Genomic DNA, 26,052 nt, shown 5'->3' with positions numbered 1-26,052 from the left:
TGTGCGGCCGTATATCGTATACTTTCAAGCGAACGCATCAACCTCAAAACTATTTGCGTATATTCGCGGTTTGCACTACGACCGGAAAGATACGTAGTGTGAACATAGCCTAAGGCTGTACACTAGTATTATGTACCTAGGGTAGACAGTGCAACCTTACCTGGAATCCCAAGGGTAATGCTGCGTTTACACGAAGCTATAACTCGCCCAATCGATTGTTTAACGATTTTGAAACAACGATTTGGTTTTTATAACGATCAGCATTTAGACAAATAATTCGTTAGAAAATTTGATCGTTTTTAAGATCACTTAAGCCCATCTTTCACATAGGGTGAATCTTTGAAAGACCGTTTACAATAAGCCATCTGCGAATTTTTTGCGAAGGACGAACGACGATTTGAGAACATGTTGAAAGATCAAAATGAACGATTTCACGATCGTCGCTTGATCGTTCGCTGTGTTTACACGGAACGATTATCGCTCAAATGCCATCGTTATTGTGAAAATTCAAACGATAATCGTTCCGTGTAAATGCAGGATAACAGTCCAGAATACACAGATGAGGATATTTAATTGCATCCATGTACAGACATGTTCAGAGAGGTGGATCTTCACCCCTGGTGACCCTGTGCTAATACACAGGAGAACTCTATATCCAGCAGCTCCTCATTACATTCGCTGTCTTCACACCTGGCAGCAATATGGAAATTAGGAAATTCCTTGCCGTTGTCCTGTGAGTCTGACTGTGATATGCACGCTATGTTTACTGTAACCTGACTCTAAAAGAATTATATAGCCCAGACCGGATCCTATAAGACCAGACCGCAGCATAAATCCAGACCTCAGACCAGACCGCAAAATGAATACAGATGTACAGAATATGAGTCTCTGTTATTCTGCCTTCTCCTGTCTATTAGTCTGTTTGGACAGTTACTATGCACACCGTTCCATTGCATGTATTGATATGTGGGGGACGCTGCCCTGTTGTACGTTTTTATGTTATAGTTTTCCGCACTCCCTTTATTCCCACTGTCTTAGCATCTTTATTATGTTCCTGTTAGGGACAGTTAGTATACAATCTTCATAGGATATTGTAGAAATAGCGTGGGGTTAGGATGGAGGTCAGGGGAAGATCTAGAGAAAAGTCAGGGACATCTATTTTCATGCAGTCATTGCTTTTGTCATCATCCATTCCATCATCTCCAGTTCCAGCCATCTGTTGTCAAGTTACTATTTCTTCTTTATCCCTGCAAGTTCTGATGGGTGCTTTGCATGTTTTTTTGTGAGGGTCTATTGATCATACAATTTGGCTGTACTATAAGTCCTGGGGGTATCTGAGTACTAAGAGCAGTTAGGACACAGGAAAGACAACTGTTATAGGTAACTACTAAAATATAAAGACCTTGCCGTTACCTCCCTCTCATGAGGGACGTAGCTATAAAAGGTGTAGAAGTAAAAGTAGCACCCTAGTGTCCAATGGGATCTGAGGTGCTCGAAAAACCTTTTTTCATAGTGGGCATATAATTTTGCTCAAATAGTAAAAAAAACAACTATGTGTGTACAAGTAAGGCTGGGTTCACACTGCGTTTTTGCAGTCCGTTTAACGTAACTGTTTAGGGGAAAAAAATGGATGAAAAAACAGATGCATTTGTGTGCGTCCATTTGGATCTCTTTTTCCATTGACTTTGATTATAAAAAAATGGATCAAAACTGATAATCCCCCCCCCCCTATCGTTTCCAAAACGTGTTTGACCATGTGTTTGTGTACAGTGTTCCCTCTACATACCCTATTAATTGGTTCCAAGGCGACCATTGTATGTTGAGACCAAAACTCTATGGGGAACTGGTAATTGGTCCTGAAAATGTCACCACAAAATTTGAAAAAATTATGATTTAAAGGAAAATAAACAGATAACTAATATGGATAAAGCAAATCCTTACATACAGCAGTCAGAAAGAGCTACTGAAGGCTGCAAATTACTTTCTATGTAGAGGCCCGGAGTCCTGTACAGATCACACAGGGTCCCAGAAAAAAAATAAATTAAAGTGTCACTGTCGTTATAAGTTTCAAAATCTAAACCAAAAGTAGATGTGATATAAAGCAAGTGTGCAATTTACATTCATCATTTTTTTTTTTTTAGTTATCATGGAAAACACGGCACTTCCTGTTTTCTGACTTTTTTTTTTCTCAAAGAGTCAGAAAACAGGAAGTCCAGTGTTTCCCGGGCCATCTGAGCGCTCACAAAGGCAGTCATGTGATTGACGGGCACTGTGACTATCTGCACTGGCCGGAATTCCTGGGTTTTTTTCAACCAGCGCAAGTCAGAAAATCTGCCTTCGGGAGACTGGACCTGGATTTCTGGTAAGTTCAGCTTTGTTTTACAGCAGGATAACAATAAAAAAACATAATGAATGTATATTGCAAACCTGCTTTATATCACATCTACTGTTGATTGAGATTTTGAAAGTTATAACAACAGGTGCCCAAAGGAGCAACTCATCTTGGCGCAGGTAAAGAGCAGTACAGGACATGTGGTATCACACTGTACTGTAGGGTGGCGCCACTAGACAGCCAGTCACTACATGCACTTCACTAATACTGGGGTTTTACTAGTAAAATGGCCACATTTATTGGTCAGTCATGTAGTTATATTCACCTCTGCCGTAGATCCTGACTGTCTGTAGCATTGTATGTTGAGTCTGGTCTCAAGTTACGATAGTCCAGAAAGGAATATTGTATGTTGAAAATATTATATCTTGAGGCCATTGTAAGCTGAAGGACCACTGTAAGTTTAAAGTAACCATCTAAAAACTGATCCACTAAACAGACAGCTACAACACAATGGGGGAGATTTATCAAACATGGTGTAAAGTAGAATTGGCTCAGTTGCCGCTAGCAACCAATCAGATTCCACCTTTCATTTTTCAAAGAGTCTGTCAGGAATGTAAAGTGGAATCTGATTGGTTGCTAGGGGCAACTGAGCCAATTCTACTTTACACCAGTTTGATAAATCTCTCCCCGTGTGTTGATAAAATCATTCGTTGCTATTCTTTCTAGGAATATGTTGTGGGAACAGTTCACATAGGAACAATCTTTGTTCACTTTAAATTACGGCTAGTTGACGATGTTTTTTTCCCTATTGTTTTAGGAGTCTCCCTCATACTTATATCCCGTTGATTCTTCTCTTGTCACTTACAATGTATCATCTGTTTGGATAATGGGCCCGTTCTCTTCAATGGGTCGCCTTGATTTGTCGTTCCATGGGGCTGTAATTAAAAGAGAAAATTTTGGTTGTTGTTTTTTATTACTTTGTATGTTCTATAGCACAGACTTTTCCTAACGCTTGTGTAAGCATGACCTCTGGATAGTCTCTATCTATAGGACGGGACTTGAATTCTTCCGACAGCTGTTCAGACTGTGTCTCATCATTATTAATGTGACGTCTACGGAAAAACTGTACAGGATGGATTTTCTCATAAGTAGTTGATGGTAGTGGTTATAAGAAGATAGCTGTTGGTTTTCAGGATCTTGATGTATACAGTAGTCCTTCTTTTTCTTGCAATTGCACATATGGACACCAGATTATACCTGTCGTTATTTAGGCACAAATCCTCCGAACTGCACTTGTGTACTGGCTCATATCACTAAAACATTGCAAAGCATATACATGGGGCAAATTAAAGTTATTAATTTGCTTCAAAATCCACTCAAAATATGCTTGGTAATTCCAGGGCAACTAGTGTGCCCATAACTGTGCCCGAGAATTGTTTATATTACTGGCCATTATACTCAGGTGCATTGGAATCCAACACAGAATGTAGCAGATCTCTTATGTAGTGTATACTTATTGTTAAAGGGGTACTCTGGAAAAAAAGAAAATAATTCAAAGTTGTACAGATTTATAAATTAGTTCTATTTAAAAAAAAAAAAAAAAAAAAAAAAAATGTCTTCCAGTACTTATCAGCTGCTGTATGTCCTGCAGGAAGCGGTGTATTCTTTACAGTCTGACACAGTGCTCTCTGCTGCCACCTCTCTCCCTGGCAGGAACAGACCTGAGTAGGATAGGGATTTACTCTTGCTCTGGACAGTTTCTGACACGTACAGAGGCTCTGTAGCATGCAGTGCTATGATGGAAGACACTATGAGGAAATCTCACAGACCTTACTGACAAATGACATGGGGGGGGGGGGGGGGGGGGGGAACACGCTGATCCCTGCTGGTGTGATGATGTACGGAGGACACACTGCCCCCCTGCTGGTGTACTGATGTGGGGAGAACACCCTGCCCTCTGCTAGTGTACTGATGTGGGGAAGACACACTGCCCCCTGCTGGTGTGATGATTCGGGGAGGATACACTGCCCCCTGCTGGTGTCATGTGGGAGGACACACTGCCCCCTGCTGATGTGATGATGTGGGGAGGATACACTGCCCTCTGCTGGTGTGATGATGTGGAGAGGACACACTGCCCCCTGCTGGTGTGATGACGTGGGGAGGACACACTGCCTCCTGCTGATGTGGGGAGGACACACTGCCTCCTGCTTGTGTGATGATGTGGGGAGGATACACTGCCCCCTGCTGGTGTGATGATGTGGGGAGGACACACTGCCCCCTGCTGGTGTGATGATGTGGGGAGGACACATTGCCTCCCACTGGTGTAATGATGTGGGGAGGACACACTGCCCCCTGCTGGTGTGATGATGTGGGGAGGACACATTGCCTCCCACTGGTGTAATGATGTGGGGAGGACACACTGCCTCCTGCTGATGTGGGGGGAACACACTACCTCCCGCTGGTGTGATGATGTGGGGAGGACACACTGCCCCCTGCTGATGTGATGATCGGGAGCCATCACATGATATGACAACTGTTCATCCCTAGCAGTGATACAAGGGACACTAACAGCTGAGTGATTTGTACAGAACATCCTGCAGCCACATGTGTTGTCCCCGGTCACCAGATTTCTCACCAATCCAGCATTTATAGGACCAGCCCATTGTCTATGCATAATATGGCCACATCTGTGCACTATATGGTATTATTAAGCCTAATATGGCAGTATTATTTGGCTCTGACACTTACATATAGTATGCTGGTGTGTTTGGGGACTGTATGATACCACATGTATTTGCTGGTACTAACCCTTCTAGTTTTAGGTCAATTAGGAGGATTACCCAAATGATTTCTATTTGCCAAATGTCACGCATTTTTTATAACTCTTTGCAAAGTCAAAAGTTTACGTACATTTCATTAATATTTGGTACCATTGCCCCTTAAGTGTATGACTTAGGTCAAACATTTTAGGCTATCCTTCCACTAGCTTCTTACAATGGTCGGTGGGAGTTTGGGCCCATTCCTCTTTACAGGACGGGTGTCACTGAGCCATGTTTCTAGGCCTCCTTGCTCACACCTGCCTTTTCAGCTTTGCCCATAAATTTCCAATAGGTTTGAGATCAGGGCTGTGTGTGACGGACGCTCCAAAACAGTGATTGTTATCCTTAAAGTGTGACTGTCATTTAAATTTTTATTTTTTTTGCAGAGATCAATAGTACAAGCGATTTTAAGAAGCTTTGTAATTGGGTTTATTAGCTGAAAAATGCATTTTTATCATGAAAAGGCAGTTTGAAGCCCTCCCCCCTGTCTTCATTGTTTTCTATGGGGAAGGGTGGAGGGAGATGAGACACCAAAACAGCACAACAAAGAGTTAATTTTAAGGTACATCACCGGGCTATCTCCTCTGAAGTCAGCACTGACCTCTCTGACCTCTGAATACTGGCTTTCATACTGCTCCCACTGTGTAATCCTTTGTTCTCTGCTCTCGGCTGGCGACAAATTTCCCTCCTCCCCTCTCCATAGAACAGACAGGGCCCGATTTCCTGATAATGAGCAGTTGATGAGAGAGAGGAGGGGGGGGGGGGGGAGGGGCGGGGGTAAGTCTTTTTGAATGCAGATAATGGCATATTTGCCTAATAAACCCAATAACAAAATTGCGTAAAATCGCCTGTACTATTGTTTTCTGGAAAAAAAAACAAAAAAATAACAGTGACACTTTAACCTCTTAAGGACGCATGACGTACCGGTACCGGTATAAAATAGTGCCATACAGCTGAAGATTCGAGTCCTACTTTTGCACTAACCAGGGCCCATGAGCTATATGACCTGCTAACACTATTAGAGATGACTCTATTATTAATGAAAAATTATTGTTGCTCTTGTACTTGTTAATAAAGTTAACAAGAAGGAAAAAAAAAAAAGTTATATCACGTGACCTAGATGTATTACGTAACCGAGGAGCGCGTAAGCCACTAGAGCCACCCCGGTCACATGACCTCGAGGGAGGGGCACTCGGCAAAATGGCGTCTCTGCTGCAACTGGAGCGAGTCTTGTACTTGGTGCACGGCGAGAAGGAAATCCGAGCCCCGTTATCGCAGCTGTACTTCTGCCGCTACTGCAGCGAGCTCCGCTCCCTAGAATGCGTCTCTCACGAGGTAAATCGGCCGTCAGCAGCTTCTTTTTCTAATCCGGCATCCTTGTTGCTGATGTCCGCTGATAACGACCAATAGGATAACAGGAAGCTGCCCAGGCTTCTTTTTGATTGGTCAGCTTGATGTGTCAATCCGTTATCCCTCCTCTGTAAGGGGCGTGGTTTCTAACAGCGCCCTGTGATTGGTAGAATATCGTAAAGTTCTAAGAGCTGGTTGGACGGCCGCCTGTCACTTACTGTCACCTAAGCCGGAATGATACAGCACCGGCTCCGGGGTGAATTTCTAGGAAAGGCCGTGGCTTAAGGCCTAGCCGGTTATCATTCCTAATCTTATTAGTATATGAGAGGGATTCAGGTCATAGAGCACAAGTGTATGTGAATCACAAGTTTTAGGTCAGGAGGAGCCACAGCTTCCCCTTTAAGGATTTTTTTCCTTTTAATTTTAAAGGGGTGCCCCTATCTGTGACAGCGTATTCTGTAAAGGATTACAGTTCTACCTATAGGACCTGCACCCATCCTGCCATACCCTCCCTACCTGTGACTGGCTTATGGTGCTCAGGAAGCTGACAAATGGCTGAGGCGGCTGTTACACTATATTTCAGCTTCCTGATCACCTCCAGCAGGTCACAGGGCTCCTTTGTGGATAGGAATACGCCTTTAAAGCGGTAGTTTACCAATAAAATTAAAACAAAAAAATCTTCCAGTACTTATCAGCTGCTGTATGTCCTGCAGGAGGTGGTGTATTTTTTTCCAGTCTGACTTGGTGCTCTCTGCTGCCACCTCGGGCCCTGTGTAGCCTATGGAGAGGGGAGGAGGGGAGGAGGGAGATTAGTCGGCAGTAGAGAGCAAAGGATTACACAGTGGGAGCTGTTTGAAAGCTGGTATTTAGAGGTCAGAGCTGACTTCAAAGGAGATAGCCCGGTGATGTAGCTGTAAATTAACTCTTTAGTTGACTTTTTGTCTGTTTTGGTGCCTCATCTCCCTCCACCCCTCCCCTTTCCATAGACAACCATGAAGACAGAAGGGAGAGCTTCAAACTGCTTTTTCATGATAAAAATGTATTTTTCAGCTAATCAATTGCAAAGTTTCTCAAAATCGAATGTACTATTGATTTCTGCAAAAAAATCTAATATTAAATGACAGTGACACTTTAACCCCTTAAAGTGACTGTACCACTAGGCCCAGGCTGAAGCACTGGAGGCGGACCGACCCACCCTTAGTGGGAAGAAACCCCAGCCCCTCCATGACTCCATTAGAATCAATGGAACCCTATCATAGAGGGGCGGGGGTTTCCTCCCACTAAGGGTGGGTCGGCCGCCTCCAGTGCTTCAGCTTGGGCCTGGTGGTACAGTCACTTTAATGACCTGTGACATTTGCTTTGGTCCTTAGAGGGTTAAAGGGGGTAACCAGTGATATACACAAGCCTAAGAGAGTAAGTGGGGGGCTGCTGTTAAGGCTGATCAGTATGACGGTGACATCTTTGGATTGTCTTGTATGTGGCAGCTCCTTGGTGCCTTCTCGCTGTATATACAGTCACTGGTATATTACTCTCCCCTCCCTTCTCCTCTGCAGGTGGACTCGCACTACTGTCCCAGCTGCTTAGAGAATATGCCATCGGCTGAGGCCAAGCTGAAGAAGAACAGGTTTGTTGCTCCATCTTAGTCCATTTATCTGACATGACGCCTTTTGTAGGTTGGGTGGAGTTCACACACTCAGGTTTTATTTCGCTAGTTATAGGTGACTCAGATTTAGCAATTCAATGTGTTTTATTCTTGGTAATAGGAGTTATTTATTTATTTATTTTTTTAGAGAAAAGTGAATGTACCACTGGGCCTGGGCTGAAGCACTGGAGGCGGGCCGACCCACCCTCAGTGGGAGGAAACCTCTGCCCCTCTATGACGCCACTTCGTTAGAATCAATGGAGCCCTATAATAGAGGGGCAAGGGTTTCCTCCCAGTTGGGGTGGGTCGGCCCGCCTCCAGTGCTTGAGCCCGAGCCCGATGGTACATTCACTTATCCAGTATTAGAAATAACGCAGCTACTTCTTTCAAAAACAGCGCCACCCCTGTCCTCAGGTTGTGTGTGGTATTACAGTTCACCTCCGTTCACTTTAAAGGAGAAGTGTGCCGAAAATTTTTATTAAAGTATTGTATTGCCCTCCAAAAGTTATACAAATCACCAATATACACTTATTATGGGAAATGCTTATAAAGTGCTTTTTTTCCCTGCACTTACTACTGCATCAAGGCTTCACTTCCTGGACAACATGGTGATGTCACTTCCTGGATAACATGGTGATGTCACGACCCGACTCCCAGAGCTGTGCGGGCTGTGGCTGCTGGAGAGGATGATGGCAGGAGGACACTAAGGGACACAGGGCACTGGAGGGACACTGAGCATCCCTCTGCCATCATCCTCTCCAGCAGCCACAGCTCGCATAACTCTGGGAGTCGGGTCGTGACATCACCATGTTATCCAGGAAGTGACATCACCATGTTAGCCAGGAAGTGAAGCCTTGATGCAGTAGTAAGTGCAGGGAAAAAAGCACTTTATAAGCATATTCCATAATAGGTGTATATTGATGATTTGTATAACTTTTGGGGGGCAATACAATATTTTATTAAAAATTTTTGCCGGACTTCTCCTTTAATGGAACTGAACTGCAAAACCCACACCCAAACTGAGGACAGGAGTGGTGCTGTATGTGGAAGAAAGCGGCCATGTTTTTCTAAGCCTGAATAACCTCTTTTAAAGGGGTTTTCACATCAAAACTCACCACCTAGGTCATAGGTATGTGATCAATGGTCAGACTACTGGGGTCCAGAATAATCACAGAAATGGAGGTCCTGTGGCTCCCTGGTTAAATGGAGTGTTGGCTGGACATGTGCACTACATCTGTTGTGATCTTGATCTGCGCTACTGATGTGTGTCAATATTAACCCCTTCTGCAGAACAATTTATACATATTTCACAATCATAATGTGTTTTTTTGTTTGTTTGTTTTTTTTTGTGAATACCCTCCAACACTGTGTGATCACAAGCACTTTCATGCAGTTTTACATTAAAGGGGTTATACAGCCCTAGAAAAACACGGCCACTTTCTTCCAGAGACAGCTCCGTACTTGTCTCCAGCTCAGCTGTGGTTTACAGTAGGGCTCCATTCCCTTCAATGGAACTGAGTTACAAAACCTGCACCCAAACTGGAGACAAGAGCTGTGCTGTCTCTGGAAGAAAGCGGACATCTTTTTCTAACACTGGATAACCCCCTTTAAAGGCAAATCGATTTGGCAAAAATGCATAAAAATTCAGGTTTGTGGCTAAAAGTGGGACCCGCACAGAGTCCATAGCTAGAACCTGAAACTTTGTCCCAATCATAGTCTGACATGGCTGGTTAGGCTGCAGTCCCACATGGTCACCAATGGGTGACATTATGCGTCTGTTCTGTGGGAGTGCAGCCTTACTGGGAGCTGTGGTAGTTATAATGAGCGGATGAAGTGAGATTTATTATACTAGAAACGATAAGTTACTAAGGGTCCTATTACACAGGCCGATGGGGGCCCGATAATAACTGTAAACGAGTGCTGATCTGCTAGATCGGCGCTCGTTTACTGGACCTATTACAAGGCCTGATTATCGTTTAACATGGGCTGCATGGACATCGTTACCGTTGTCCTTGCAGCCCTTGCTTAACTTTATACATTACGTATCCATGCTGCAGGGCCCCTCTTGCGGTCTTCTTCTCCCCGGGTCCCGCGTGCTCCAGCTTCAGAGCAGCCTGTCTCAGCTGACAGGCCGCTCAGCCAATCACTGGCTGTGGCAGTCCCGGCCTGTGATTGGCTGAGCGGCCTGTCAGCTGAGAAAGGACGCTCTGAAGCTGGAGCGTGTGGGACCCGGCGAGAAGCAGAGCGCAAGAGGAGCCCTGCAGCCTGGATAGGTAATGTATTCTTCTTTGCATATCTTCAGCCACCGGCCGCGCACCGCTATTACACGTAGCGATGCACGGTCGGCGACCGCCAATTATAGGTCCAAACCTATATCAACGATCAGCTGATCGTAGTTTTTATTACACGGAGTGATAATCGACCGGATAGGGCCGATTTGGCTGTTTATCGTTCCGTGTAATAGTACCCTTACTGTGCACCGGTGTCCGTAAATGATCTGCAGGAGGGAGGAGCTGATCTCTTCTTTAGGATTCAACCTGTAAATAGTGAGATCCTATGTATGACAGTATTAGGAGGCATTCACACACTCTGTAGATCACTGATGCTATGTGGCGTGAAGCTGCAGGCTGGCATCGGTAACTCATTATGATGCCAGGACCTTCATACCTATTCAGATCTTCCTGCCACTGTAGTGATACAGCCATGGAGTGTGTGAATGCCCCCTTAGACTGACCTGATGCTATGTCTGTCGCTGTGCAGGTGCGCTAACTGCTTTGACTGCCCCTGCTGTATGCACACCCTCTCCACCCGAGCCACAAGCATTCCAGCTCCACTTCCCGATGACCCGGCAAAAACCACCATGAAGAAAGCCTATTACCTCGCTTGTGGCTTCTGCCGCTGGACCTCCAGAGATGTTGGCATGGCCGACAAGTCAGTGGGTGAGTACGTTGAGTAAGCAGAGCTTGGAAGCTTACTGTCATTTTAAAAACAGCAAAAAAACGTGTTAGAGATATAAACAACAACAACAAAAAATGGTCAGAGATTTGTTAGAGATTTGACGTGTTAGAGATATAAACAACAACAACAAAAAATGGTCAGTACATGCGATGCCACTAGTCACATGCACGCTACCATGGCTGAAATACACCAAAACAGAAGAGTGCAGCAGCAAAGATGTACGACCCCACCTATCATTCTCTGTCTATCTTGGTTCAGACTCCATAGACTTTCTATAAAACCTGACTCCTACAGTGAGACAAGGAGAGCGGCACTTACTCTACTACTCCTTCAGTCTGAAGATTGGTAGCATCTCAAGACTCGGATCCTCATTATTCATACTAGGAATAGCCATGAACTGGAAATCTTGGAAGATGCCTTTAAATCTTCCTTGCACAGCTGGGCCTGGAGCTCTGATGTATCATGCAGTTTATATTTGGGGCAGGAGGATGACTCTGAGTTATACTGTGTGTTCATCGCCCAACAATGGTCTTCATTGTCTCGTATACCGTAAACACGCTGGAGCTGATGTATACGCTGTAGTACTGTCAGGCTCCTGTAGATATGCGGCCTGCGGCGGTCATAGAGGTGCGTGCACATCATGGAGGGAGGACCTGGCTATCCCTCCTGTATGTGGTTTGGCCAGTTTCTGACATTTTGGAAAACTTCTGAGGGTCTGAGTGTATGAGAAGGAGTAGATGCCTCCCTTCACTCTCTGTGTCAGACCGCTCCATTGTGCGGCTGTTTTGATCATGTGAACTGAAGGTGGGGGATAACGCGCTACGCATACACTTCTCCTGATCATTTGGTCTGACACTGACCAGTTAAAATGTCTGACACATCAAAAGGATTAGTGAATGACCATGCCCCTTTAAGTGCCAGGGAATATACAGTATAGTTAGTGGCAAATCCCTTTGGCTTATTTCTGGTACTCCAGCAAAAAAACAACAACTTTCAAATCAACTGGTTTTAGAAAGTGCCAGAAATTTGTAATTTCCTTCTATTAAAAAATCTCCAGTCTTCCAGTACTTATCAGCTGCTGTATGTCCTGGAAGAAGTCGTGGTTTCTTTCCAGCCTCACACAGTTCTCTCTGCTGCCACCTCTGTCCAGAGCAGGAACTGTCCAGAGCAGGAGCAAATCCCCATAAAAAATCTCTCCTGCTCTCCAGACTGGAGATAATACACACCTTTTCCTGCAGGACATACAGCAGCTGATAAGTACTGTGAAACTTTATTAGAAGTAAATTACAAATCTCTGGCACCAGTAGATGTAAAATAATTTTTGAAGGCTAGATTCACACATGCATTTTATAGACACCTTTTTACATCTATTAGACCTATGGTCCGTTTCACTTGCAGTGATGAAGCTAGTCTCCTGTATTGAGTTGGAGTGAGCGCTGAGCTGGGGAGTGAAGAGCCCCACTGTGTGCTTCTTGCATGAAATGTCAAAAATTGTCTTCACAACTATAATGCTTGTCCTAAAGGTTGGACCCATGTCTGTCCCCATTCTTATTCTCCCTGGGAAGGTTTCCTCTGTCGTTTCAGGACGTTCACAGGCAGCAGTGATGATGCAGAAATTTCTGAGATGGTTTCATTCATCTGAATGGGGCTTGTAAAAAAAAAGTGGCTGCAGCTCCCTTCAGATTCATTGCTTACATGGAACTGGAACCAAAACCAATGTGTTTTTCCTAGGGCTGGGAGATATGGCCAAAAAAATAAAATCTCGTTTTTTTATTTTTATTTCTTTATTTATTTTATTCTGGTTGTAGTAGTAGAGGCATAGTGAATAAGAGGTGTAGAAGCATAGAAGATGAGGGGTGTATTAGTAGATAAGGGGAGTAGCAGTAGTGGGCCTAGTATTAGCAGTTTTGGGAGTAGTAAATTCAGGAGTGGTGGTAGTAGTAGAGCAGTATTGGGGGTAGTAGTAGCAGCAATGGTAGTGCATTCAATAGAGCAGTATTGGGGGTAGTAGTAGAGCAGTATTAGGAGCAGTATGGGGGTAGTAGTAGACCAGTATGGGGAGTAGTATTGGGGGTAGTAGTAGAGCATGGATGCAGTACTGGCTAGCACCACACAGTACAGTATGGAGGCTATAATACATGAAAACATGACAGGTCTGGGTGGGCGGGCGACGGCTGCAGTGCTCCGGGTGTGGGCTGGCGGCGGCTGCAGTTCTCCGGGTGTGGGCTGGCGGCGGCTGCAGTGCTCCGGGTGTGGGCTGGCGGCGGCTGCAGTGCTCCGGGTGAGGGCTGGCGGCGGCAGCTCTAGTTTTTCCTCCTTCTATAAGTGTGCCGTTGCCTGATGTTTGCCTTGGCCCTATCTCCCTGCTGCAGCACGTACACGTGGGCTACTATGTGGACAGCCCTGTTATAGAACATATAGAATACAATTCATGTCTAATATCTTTACTACACCCCAGCCAAGTTCTGTATGGAATATGACATAAACTGTGAGCTACACCCTAAGGAATGTATGTGCTGCTATGTGCCGCTATCGCTTCTGTCCTGATCCTCTTTGCTTGTGTTTTGCAGCCAGCGGTGGTTGGCAGGAGCCTGAGAATCCCCACACCCAGAGGGTAAGTAAAGGCGAATTATGTGTACAGTACAGATCCTGTTACACAGGCTTGTAGCGTCTGCGGGTTATCTGATCTCCACGTTGTGCTGGCAAAACATCTACCAATACAGAGCAAATAATCCAGCACACTGCAAAGCCAACGGCACCAATCCTAACGCATCTGGCAATGTGTTGTTTAGTCTGTACTGGGCTGGGGGGTATCGAAGAAGCCAAAGGAATGGAGACCTAAGCTCAGAGTGTGCACAATATTAACCAGTTCAGGTCCATCAATTTGGGCAGTGCAAGAGTATAGCTGGACATGTCATAGACTTGCATAGCAATACGCTTGCAATGCAAGTCTATGGGACTTTCAGCATTTCTTTATATCGATTGCTTAAGCAGTGGAGTTGTGGAGATTCAGACCTGCGGTCCAAATGCCTGGGGGTAATGATAGGTAGAATAATATGTATGTGGCTGCCCAGTCAGGTACCTGTAATTTTGGTGGAACTGGAGCCAATGAGAGCTTTATTAACGTATCACTGTCGTATTTTTTTTTTCCTTTTTCTTTGCAGAAATCAATAGTACAGGTGATTTTAAGAAACTTTGTAATTGGGTTTATTAGGCAAATATGCTATTATCTGCATTCAAAAAGACTTTCCCCAGGCCACCCCTCCCTCCTCTCTCTGTCACTGCTCAGTATCAGGAAATCTCGACTCTTTTACATCAGTCAGGCCCTGTGTAATCTATGGAGAGGGGAGGAGGGAGATTAGTTGGCAGCAGAGAACAAAGGATTACACAGCAGGAACTCTGTAAAAGCCGGTATTCAGAGGTCAGATAGGTCAGTGCTAACTTCAGAGGAGATAGCCCGGTGATGTAGCTGTAAATAACGCTTTGTTGTCTTGTTTTGGTGCCTCATCTCCCTCCACCCCTCCCCTCTCCATAGAGAACCATGAAGACAGGGGGGTGAGCTTCAAACTGCTTTTTCACGATAAAAATGCATTTTTTTGGCTAATAAACCCAATAACAAAGTTTCTTAAAATCGCTTGTACTATTGATTTCTGCAAAAAAAAATTTAAACGACAGTGATACTTTAAGACTAGAAGATCTGAGTCTTCTAAAGAACACAATCCCTTGATGACTTTATGTATAGATGAGTACAACTCCAGCATGCTCCAGTCCAACTGGTCTTCATTTAGTAACCGGTGGTTGAAGAAGTTGGATGCAGCCCTAGGGAGTCTGGGAAAACATGGATACAGCCTATGGCCTATGACTGTATCCATGGTTTCCCGGACTTCCTAGGGCTGCATCCAACTTCAGCAACCAAATGCCGACTGGTCGGACTGGAGCATACTGGAGTTAGGCTCATCTCTAATTTTCAGTATGTTTGATTTGCTCCAGTTATATAAAGTGTTAATGTTTCTTGTGGTTTCCTTCTCAAGATTAACAAACTGTTGGAGTATTACCAGCAACTGGCCCAGAAAGAGAAGATTGAGCGGGACCGCAAGAAGCTGGTGCGGCGCAGGAACTACATGCCCCTAGCTTTCTCTGTAAGTATTGAATCCCTTATCTAGTAGTTATTACAAAGTTCTTGCACCAGATTTCTTTTTGGTCAGATACAAAGGCCTGAGGTGTTGGAGCAGGATACAGACTACCTCTTTAGTTTCCTGTGTATCCCTGTGTCATGCACACCACATCAGGATCTTATTAGAGGGACTTGTCTTATTTTGCATATGAATGTTGGAGGGGAATGGTCTTGTACCCAGGACCCCATTCTGTTAGGGTCCTATTCCACGGGCCGACCAGGGCTCGATAAATAATGTAAACGAGCGCCGATCTATTCCAAGTAGCGATGTGCGGGTGGGGACCGATGATTTTAGGTTTGAACCTAAATGAGCGATTAGCTGATGACTCGATCGTCGGCTGATTGTTCTCTCTATTCCAAGGAGCGATAATTTTCCGAATCGGGCCGATTATCGCTCCGTGGGATAGGCCCCTTAGCCAAGATGTAGATCCGTGTCAGAGTGATGTTTTACCTCAGGTAGACTCTGTAGAACCATGTATGTTTATATGTACCTGCCAGCAGCTTTACCAGATGGCAGATATCTAAACTTTGTGTTAGCGCAGTTAGACCCCTGGAGAAGGACGGATAGTTCAGATTGCGTCAGTATTAAATGGGGAACGTTCAATTCCTTAATTCCAGTAGCCACTGAGATCAGGGACAAAGCATCTTCAAGATCCCTAACTCCAGGCCACTTGTTGTAGAAGAAAGCAAGGATTCAGGAACAATGCTGTCCTCACATGGATATCACCAAATTGGTTGATGTCATTTAAAGGAGATCTTTTATTCTTTCAGATCACCTGGTTTTAGAAAGTTATATAGATTTTTAAATTACTTCTAATTAAAAATCTCCAGTCCTTCCAGTACTTATCAGCTGCTGTATGTCCTGCAGGAAGTGGTGCATACATTCCAGTCTGACCCAGTGCTCTCTGCTGCCATCTCTGTCTGTGTCAGGAACTGCCTAGAGCAGGAACAAATTCCTGTAGAAAACCTCTCCTGCTTTGGACAGTTCCTGACTGAACAGAATGCAAACCACCAATAAGGAAACCTATCATTCACATCCCAGCCGGCCATGTAGTGAGGAGACTGAGCCTCGGTACAGTGCCCCCTGGAGCCCCCTATAAACCAGGTTACAGCTTAGGATATTATGTATGTACAGTGGTAAATTGTTGTTTGCTCTTTAATGCGACTGTCGCTCTTTTTTTCTTCTTTACCTTTTTAATTGCTCTCCTTGCTAAAATATTGGGACTGTTCTGCAGCAACACACTATACATGTAGCGGTAAGTTATAGACCTGTCACCATCCATACTATCGGGCAGCATTAAGCAAACCGCACTCCATTATACCTAACAATGCATGTGTCGTGATTTTCTCGCTCAGTATTTGAGTTAACAGAATTTATTGTACTCTGCAGGACAAATATGGCCGCGGTACAAGGCTGCAACGTCAAAGGCCTGGCGTTCCTATTACACCTCTAGCTGGATTGACGTGAGTACATAAACCATTCATCAATACTGCGGAATAAGCATCTATGGCTAAATGAGAATACTGGGATCCCCCCCCCCCCAAGGATCAGCCATCATTGCTGCGGAAAGTTTCCGTCTTCCCCATAGTCCAGGGGTATAGCGTGTCGCAATCTTTCAACAGAGTAAAAACGTTCCTTAAAGGAACCTATTGGGCAAACCTGGAATACAGGGTTATTCTTAGTGTAGGGCCCAGGGGCACAGTGCATGACGCAGAGGTTGTCTGTGGTATTCTTTGCCTCTTGGCCCCTCCAGACTGAATAGCTTGGAGTGAACATTGCCGCCTTCTATTACAGGCTCGCTGCCTCTTAGCATTTTGTCCTGTGTATTACCTTGAATTTGTTCTTACTCACATATGAACTCCCAGAACCCATCCAATGAAAAAAACTAAACTTTTCATGTCCTAGGGACATGACAGAAGTGACTGGGACACTTATAAAGTATAGATTTTAGTACATTGGTACCTTGGTTCAAGAGTAACTTGGTTTAAGAGCATTTTGGTTTGAGCTCACAGTTTTTCAAAATGGTGACTTGGTTTAAGAGCAGTGCTTTGGTTTAAGAGCTCCCTGTACTGGGTGGGGGGGGGGGAGTGGAGGAGGGGCATGGTCTGCATAGCGTATGGGGACATACAGTATTGGGACTACCTGCAGAGGGGGGAGGTATATAGTATGGGGACTACCTGCAGGGGGAGGGAGGTACACAGTATGGGGACTACCTGCAGGGGGAGGGAGGTACACAGTATGGGGACTACCTGCAGGGGGAGGGAGGTATACAGTATGGGGACTTTCTGCATAGAGGGGGGAGGGAGGTATACAGTATGGGGACTTTCTGCAGAGGGGGGAGGGAGGTACACAGTATGGGGACTACCTGCAGGGGGAGGGAGGTATACAGTATGGGGACTTTCTGCAGAAGGGGCAGGGAGGTGTACAGTATGGGGACTACCTGCAGAGGGGGGAGGGAGGTATATAGTATGGGGACTACCTGCAGGGGGAGGGAGGTATATAGGACTACCTGCAGAGCGGTGAGGGAGGTATACATTATGGGGAAAAAACTACAGGAGAACAATGGGACATACAGAATGAGGCTAACTACTGTATAGAGTATGGCTACAGTGTGAGGGCATCTTTGTTTCTCCGAAAAATTAACCCTGGTGCCTTTTTTTAAAAAAAAAAATAAGACCCTGTGTTATTTTCAGAGAAACATGGTGGTAGCATTATGGTCATGATCAGTAATAATAATTTATTGCTTGAAAATTCCAATCCTGAAAGAATAAGCCCAGGATGAGTGTAGGCGTCTGATCTACTGCGACCTGTCATCCACTTGGAGGTAACCACAATAAGGAAGCCAATACTTTGCTTGCATAGCTGTGTGCTTCTTCATCTCTCCTCTAACCTTCCTGCGGGGGACGTGCTGACATAAAACGTCTTTTGTTTCCAGGCTGAAAGAAGGAGAAGATCAGAAGGAGATCAAGATAGAACCTGCGCAGGCGTTGGAGGAGGTGGAACCTCTACCAGAGGACTATTATACCCGACCTATCAATCTGACAGAAGGTAATAAGAGTCGGCAGCCCCTTTTATTATTTCTATATGAAGTGATGGCTCATCGCCAGGGTATGGCATCACTTTCTGTCTGATCTGTGGGATTCTGCTCACCCAATGCTGCTGCCCAGTCCCAGAAGCATCTAACCTGCTGATACCTCCCTTACCTTGATCCCCCCCCCCCCCCCCCCCCCCCCCCTCATTTTCTGGGACTTTGCAGTTTAATCCATATGCTAATGAGGCGGTTTGGTGACCACCTCCCTCAATACACTGATCCACCCCAGTCGTCCCTTCTAGTGAATATTTGTGGGTCCTCTGCAGTGACGTTAGTTTGGTGCTCATCACTGCAGATGGATGAGGGATGGATTATTAGCATATGGATTAAGCTACAAAGTCCCTAAAACCATGCTGAGGATGAAGGTAAACTTCGCTTCATCCTCAGCTCCCTGTGCGTTTTAGATGCTTCTGACCTGCTGATAATTTTCTTTTTAGGGTGCATTCACGCACACCGGATCCGCAGCGGATTTCACGCTTCAGATTTGCAGCGAAATGCGCTGCGGATCCGGTGTCAGTGTCAGTAATCTCTATGAGAATACATACTCGCATCGGGATTGACATACCGCTGCAAGTATGTAAGTTAACCCCCTGGCAGCCGGAGCATACATCACCTCCTCCCTGCTCCGGTTTGCTTCGGGGATTTCCGGCGTCTGTTCGTCCCGCTCAGCCAATCAGTGCGCTGCCCCGCCGCAGCTACTCATGGGGGCTGAGGGGACATCCTGCCGAGAACCCCTGAAGCAAGCCGAAGCGGGGAGGAGGTGATGTATGCTCCTGCTGCCGGGGGGTTAACTTACATACGTCCCGCTGAGAGTATGTATTCTCATAGGGATGTACTGACACTGGATCTGCAGCAGATTTCGCTGCAACTCCGTAGCGGATCCGGTGTGTGTGAAGGCACCCTTAAGATGGAAAGGCCATCAGGTCCCACCAACACTACAGTGATCTCTTTCACCCTGTATAAATACTCCTCCTCCTTTTTCCCAGTCACCACTCTGGACCAGCGCCTGCTGCAGGCAGATTTCCAGCCTATCTGTGCCTCCCAGCTTCACCCCCGTCACAAGCATCTCTTAATAAAGCGCTCTCTCCGCTGCCGGGTAAGTGTCACAGTATTTGAGTGTCTACATTATCACATACTCACCCATATGGGATCTTTACTTAACATATGTGTGTATCTATAATATATATATTATTGTATTTTTTTGTCTTCTCAGAAATGTGAGCATAATCTGAGCAAGCCAGAGTTCAACCCAACCTCTATAAAGTTCAAGATCCAGCTGGTCGCTCTGTAAGTTTCTCTTAAATCTGAAGACAAAATTAAAAAAAAATTGGTGCATGAGATGTGGAACCTTCGGTCCTCCAGCTGTTGCCAAACTACAATTCCCATCATGCTTAGATGCTAAGATAGGTCAGAGCTTTGGCCTTTGGCTTTGGCCTTCCAGACATGGTGGGAACTATAGTTCTGCAACAGCTGGAGGGCTGAAGTTTCCCCCTCCCTGTTGTGGATCGGCAGAGCCCACAATGATTGTTCTATATCTTTTTATTTCCTGAGAGATCAACCTTTTTAAAACCAAGCGGCATTCACCCTCAGTTGTTTTACCTCCATCTAATGTTATAGACACCATGTGACTTGGTTGTTTTTGTGTTTTTAATGCAGGAGCTATGTCCCAGAAGTTAGAATTATGTCCATTCCCAATCTACGTCATATGAAGGTGAGGTCACGGTTTATCTATGTTTCCCTTTTATGCAATATGCTGTCCATTACCTGGGCTTAGTCTGTCTCTAGTAACAGAGACGCCATGACAGAACAGGGGAAGTGAGAGTGGAGCTTATCTAGTGCTATGTGGGATGGGGGAGGGAAATCCTGAACTGTGTAATCTGCGAGCCAGTGTGCCTTCTCCAGAGGATCCACACTGCACTTGATAGGTAAGTCAAGGCTTCTATCTCATCTCCCACCACCCATGAGGTTATGGCCTACTGTCCTATGAGAAAAGGTATATCAGTGTGGACGTTGTGCCATGTGACCAGTGTAAGTCTATTAGACCTTCTCTGTCTGATCAGCCACCTTCTTCTCACCTCACCCAAGACTTTTGACGTGTCATATGTTTGTTTGTTTTTTTTTTAAAGTGACAGGTGCAATCACTTTAACTAGAGCATAGTATCAAGGTGATACATCCACCCTAAATTTATTGGAGCTAAAGTGATCTGTAAGGCCGTGTTCACATCTGTGTCTGAGCCCAGAGGGTGGCTTTCGGTGATATAATAGCATTTGGGGTGTACAAGGTGTCAGGCTGTACTGTTAATAGAAAGCGGAGCTGACACTTCACACTATGCGGTGTGCCGTTCCTCATGCATTATTCAGCAGACATTATCACATTTGCTCATGCTAAATTTCTCTGTTCAGAGAACTGAGATTTTTTTTCTCGCACATTTGGAACTTTGCTTTATCTATTGTTTTTTTTAAAGGAAAAGTCTACTTGGAATTTCACATCACCAGTTCAGCCACCTTTGCCGTACATGTTGTGTCCTTGCGGGTGGCAATCATTCTTTGCTTATAAGAGATCTATTTCATTGCAGGAGAGCCAGGTACTGCTGACACTGACTAACCCGGTGGAGAACCTTACCCACCTGACACTCATGCCCTGCGAAGAAGGAGATCCTCATGACATTAACAGCACGGCCAAGGTAGAGCCTCACCCCCCTCCAAAGGGGTCCTAATATGACACCCCCCTTCCCCCCTTCCTCTATTCTCTGCACTCCTCCAGCCGTTGCAAAACCACAATTCCTTGCAAAACCACAATTCCTATCAAGCTTTGGCTGTCCAGGCATGATGGGAATTGTAGTTTTGCAACAGCTGGAGGGTTGCAGGTTACCCCACCATTGACCTAATCCCTTCAGAAATGAGTGTCAAGAATTCGATGCCACAGTCGAGTGCATAGCACAGTGCCAGAACATAGGTCTGGGTTACACAAAATCCTGCCCAGTTTCCTTGGATTGTTTTCTGCTTTAAATTTTCCTTGAGCAAATCCACAGTGTTTCCGCCTCATATGAATTAAGCCCAATACAAGAAACCTCTGCCAACCACTGGCATTGGTTATATTCTTATAGTGAATGGCCCAGCAGTCGGCAAACACTTGTCTTTTGGCTGTTGACGTCTTTAGGCTACATGGCGGTTGCGTTGCAGATAGAGTCGCATCACAACTCACGTGGCCGCGACCCCTCAGTATATATCTATTCGGTCAGTGCGACACAAACAGGGATTTGCCATTTAGCTGTTGTCTTGCGGAGAGCCAATCTGTCCATGAAAACTGGATATGCTGACAACATTTGTGGAAGAAAAAGAGCTACATAAATCGTGGCGCAGCCTTTCACTCATGTCAAGCTTTGTTCACACCTCATGGTACTGTGTAGTCATAGTAAAAGGGATTATCCAGTGCTTAAAACTTTTAATATATTGCGGCCCATATATAAAACCTAAGAAACATATTATGCTTACCCCTCCGCACTCCCCTCGCTGGCCGCCACCATTTTCACGAATGAACTTATGTTGGCAGTGACAGCCCTTTTAGCTATTCACTGGCTGAGATGGGGCAGCTCCTGTGGCCAGTAGTTGGTTGAGAGGGCTGTCCCTGCCGAGACAGGTTGAGGAAAGAGTTAAGCATAAGGAGGATATGATTATCATAGGGTGTAAACTGCCCAAAGCAACCAATCACAGCTCAGCTTTCAACTCTGGTAAAATAAGAGTAGAGCTGTGGTTGGCTGCTATGGGCAGCTTACAGCAGTGTATATATTTCACCCTTTGATAAATCTGGGCCAGGATGTTTTATATTAAGGACAGCAATATATAAAGTTCTTAAACACCTTTAAACAGCTGCAGTACTGCAATGTGTGAACACAGCCTAAAACCATTCTTTCAATGAGAGATGGTCAGTCTTTGCTCATAATGGGTAAAAACCTGTCCATGTGAAGGGACCTTTAGCGGGTCTTGGTGGAATATGAAAAGGAAAGTTCAGTTTCTTTTATACAATTATTTCTCCTTTATCTTAACTAAATATATCCTGTTATTATAGGTGATTGTACCCACAAAGGAGTTGGTTCTGGCTGGGAAAGATGCTACAGCGGAATATGACGAACTGGCAGAACCACAGGATTTCCAGGATGATCCAGAGTAAGTTTCCTTTCATTTCTTTTTTGCAGCCTGTTCTGTATTGTTATAATTCTAATCATTAATGGGGTACTCCAGCAAAAAAAAAATATTTCAAATCAACTAGTGCCAGAGATTTGTAATTTACTTCTTTTTAAAAAATCAAGTAGTCTTAAATGTTTAAAAGGGCCTTAAAGGAGAAGTCTGGCAAAACTTTGAATTAAAGTATTGTATTGCCCCAAAATTTATACAAATCACCAATATACACTTATTACAGGAAATGCTTATAAAGTGCTCTTTTCCCTGCACTTACTATTGCATCAAGGCTTCACTTTCTGGATAACATGGTGATGTCACACCCTGGATAACATGGTGATGTCACCACCCGACTCCCAGAGCTGTGCGGGCTGTGGCTGCTGGAGAGGATGATGGCAGAGGGACACTAAGGGACACAGGGCACTGGAGGGACACTGAGCATCCCTCTGCCATCATCCTCTCCAGCAGCCACAGCCCGCACAGCTCTGGGAGTCGGGTCGTGACATCACCATTTTATCCAGGAAGTGAAGCCTTGATGCAGTAGTAAGTGTGGGGAAAAAAAACTTTATAGGCATTTCCTGTAATAAGTGTATATTGGGGATTTTGTATGGGGGGGCAATACAATACTTTAATATACATTTTCACCAGACTACATATGTGCACATCAGATTAGATAGTGGAGACTGGGGAGGGGGGGGGGAAGCATCCAAGTTATCAGGAAGGGCAGATCACACAGACTCCAGAATAGTGTTCTGAAAATGTGTCAAGACTGCTGCTGAAAACTTCGTGCGACTTTAACCCAAGCCGGCCACTAATATGTAAAGAATAATTTTGTCTGTTAACCTTCATGTGGCAGCATACATTACATGTTGTTGTTTTTTTTTTTTTAAGATTTTGCATATGTTTAATCTTGTAATAACCATCTGATGTCTCCTACAGCGTTGTTGCCTTCAGGAAGGCTAATAAAGTTGGAGTGTTCATCAAGGTGACTCCACTCCAAGAGAAAGGAAAAGTCATTGTGAGCTTCAAGCTCAAGCACGACTTCAGAAACCAACCCACCCCTATCCGACCAACAGAGGATAGCGAGTCCAGCTCTGAGGCTGTGTGGCTGACCCACCATGTGGAGCTTGACCTGGGGCCTGTGGTGCCCACCGCCCCATAGGAACCACTTGGATCTTTTCCTGCACAGGAGCAGGTTACCAGTCCGTATGGTCCTTTCTACCTGGAGAAATAGCTGCTTTATGCACTTGTTCTGGGAGGTTTGTGGACAGATTGAGGCAGTAATATGTGGGACTGCACTTATTGTGTCAACTCCGTGATCCCCTTAACACTGGAAGGAAAGACAAACTAGGTATGAAACACGTGTAAACATGGGAGACCACTAACATGGATCTTATTTGTATTGGAAACCGCCTCATTACTGATATCACAAAAAGATGTGGTTCTGAGCAGTAGTCATTGGTTTTTATGACATTTACTATATATTACTTTGCAATAGGCCATTGTTTCTCTACTAGGGTTCCCCAAGGCTAGTATAGGGGTAGTGATCACTTGTTTGGATCCTTCCCCCTATGTTAGGGAATTGCTGTTCTAGAAGACTGTGCATTTTCAATTCTATAGTATTGTGGTTGCATTTCTATCTGTAGCCTGCAGGTGTCACTGTTGCTTTATAATCCTGGCAGTATACAAAAAATATTTTTTAAATACTAGCCACTGACTTGGTATTATAAAGTAAAGGGTCCCTATAATGTATAAAAAAAAAAACTCACAGGGACATGTCAGAATTGTTTTTTCATAGGTGAGGCCTGGGCTTTTGGGATAGTTACCCCTTTAACTTGCCATAAGAGAAGCATATGGTTAGTGATTAAAGATGATCTAATCCACAGTAAACTTCACCCAAGACAAATCTAATAAATCAGAAGTCAGTTCAAAGGTCTCCTAGGACTGTGTTGGACTTCCCCAGGGAGTCAGAACACTTGGAAAGTAGGGTGACTATTGCAAGACTCAATAAATTGATGGCCGATTCGATGGATTCAGATTTGACTAATCTTAAAGGGGTTATCCAGGCTTGTAAAAACATGACTGCTTTCATCCAAAAACGGCAACCTCTTGTCCTCAGTTTGGATGTGGGTTATGCAGCTCGGTTCAATTGAAGTGAATGGAGCTGAATTGTAATACCACACACAACCTGAGGTCAGGGGTGGTGCTGTTTTGTAAAAAAGTAGCTGTGTTTTTTTCTAACCCCTTAGAGTCACTCATCTGTACTAGTGATATTTAGGGCAGTTTATCTGACTCAAGTCATTTCCGAATGTGCCTGAACATAGTATTGTGAACGTCCCTGATATAGACGCCTGAGGGTTGCAAATATAAACAGATCCTAGCCTGCTGTAGTGGGTTCTCTATTCTCTAGGCACGCATACCATATTGCAACCATTTCCTATTTATTGCTATAATGCAGTTAAAACCTCCGGTTTTGTGTTTATAGTTTCTAGTCAGCCTCACGCGTCTCCATGGTAACAGACTACAGATAAACCCTGTGTAGTCTGATCCTGCAGTCACAGCTTTAATCTGTCATTACTTGTTTACCCTAACAGTGAAAACGGAAGGAAGTATTGACTGCAGGAGGACCCTACACACAGGGGGCAATAGACATAGTTGCAGTGGTGTGGACGTGTATGTGCACACTATTGGACAAGAAGCCAGATAGTGATTGGATGCTAATGTGCCATGGGATCTGAGCTCAAAGACTTCCTCAGATCTCTTCCATAGAAGTGTGGATTTGCCCTTGAAGACTGCTAGGTTGTTTACATTATTAGTGTTTAAACTTTAGGTTGTTATATTTATACAGTAATATATTTCTCTGGTATTCCTTCAAAGCCCCCTAGTGGTTCCATGAAAGAAACAAGCAGCAAAAATAGTCCAGTACTGCCCCTTTAAGTAGGTCTATGTCATACATTAACCCCATAATATATGCTTACATTTCCTTCCAGAACATATAGTCCATAAACGTTCTCCACTTTTGCCTTAAAACCTATTATTATTTAACGCTTTATTTGATGCCACCCGTGATGCTCGGCATTATCATGTATTTTTCTTTTTGGAAAACACTAAGTACATATATGATGTTTGTTACTGGGGGGGGGGGGGGGGGGGGCGCTGTCAGACACTGCTTCATTTTACTGCCATATTATTTATCTAAGGCTCCTATTACGTACAATCTGGTGATAACTACAGTGGATCTGGAGGAGGGTTGTTATTACACTCCATTAGATTGAATTAGATATATGGGAACAATTGAGCAAGCTATTTGACCCTGACCAATCACTCATATATAGCAGTTCCTATGCAGAAAAAGAAACATGGCTCCTTTCTGCTTTGAAAGGGCAAGTTCACCTCTGCACCAACCAAGCATCTGAGTGAAAAGTGAAATTAAGGCCAACAAAAAAAAGCTTTATCAGCCACGTCAAACAATTTATATGCAGCCAACAATGATGAAGTTGGAGGTC

General features: G+C 44.6%; 1 protein-coding gene across 2 annotated transcripts; it reads left to right on the top strand.

Annotated features, from left to right (window-relative positions):
• Positions 1-6,299: 6,299 nt before the first annotated feature.
• DCTN4 (dynactin subunit 4) lies at positions 6,300-25,695 on the top strand. Of its 2 annotated transcripts, XM_069969116.1 has the most exons (14): positions 6,300-6,486; positions 8,055-8,125; positions 10,904-11,082; positions 13,672-13,715; positions 15,133-15,240; positions 16,511-16,531; positions 16,666-16,739; positions 18,212-18,324; positions 19,354-19,463; positions 19,581-19,654; positions 20,024-20,078; positions 20,944-21,051; positions 22,437-22,534; positions 23,486-25,695. In XM_069969116.1, the coding sequence occupies exons 1-14, from the start codon at positions 6,352-6,354 to the stop codon at positions 23,706-23,708; spliced, it is 1,413 nt and encodes a 470-aa protein (XP_069825217.1). In that variant the 5' UTR covers positions 6,300-6,351; the 3' UTR covers positions 23,709-25,695. The 2 variants fall into 2 exon arrangements, with proteins under 2 accessions (XP_069825217.1, XP_069825218.1); XM_069969117.1 differs by lacking the exon at positions 16,511-16,531.
• The last annotated feature ends 357 nt before the right edge of the window (positions 25,696-26,052 follow it).

The sequence above is a fragment of the Dendropsophus ebraccatus genome, chromosome 1 (genome assembly GCF_027789765.1).
Source record: "Dendropsophus ebraccatus isolate aDenEbr1 chromosome 1, aDenEbr1.pat, whole genome shotgun sequence".
Classification (NCBI taxonomy): Eukaryota; Metazoa; Chordata; class Amphibia; order Anura; family Hylidae; genus Dendropsophus; species Dendropsophus ebraccatus.
This window is presented reverse-complemented; position numbering and strand designations above follow the sequence as displayed.

Excerpts from the sequence above, each read along its gene's own strand:
- DCTN4 (XM_069969116.1), top strand. The coding sequence starts at position 6,352 with ATGGCGTCTCTGCTGCAACTGGAGCGAGTCTTGTACTTGGTGCACGGC. Across the intron at positions 16,532-16,665 it reads AACACACTATACATGTAGCG|GACAAATATGGCCGCGGTAC; the intron begins GTAAGTTATAGA and ends TGTACTCTGCAG. Across the intron at positions 18,325-19,353 it reads ACCTATCAATCTGACAGAAG|TCACCACTCTGGACCAGCGC; the intron begins GTAATAAGAGTC and ends CCTTTTTCCCAG.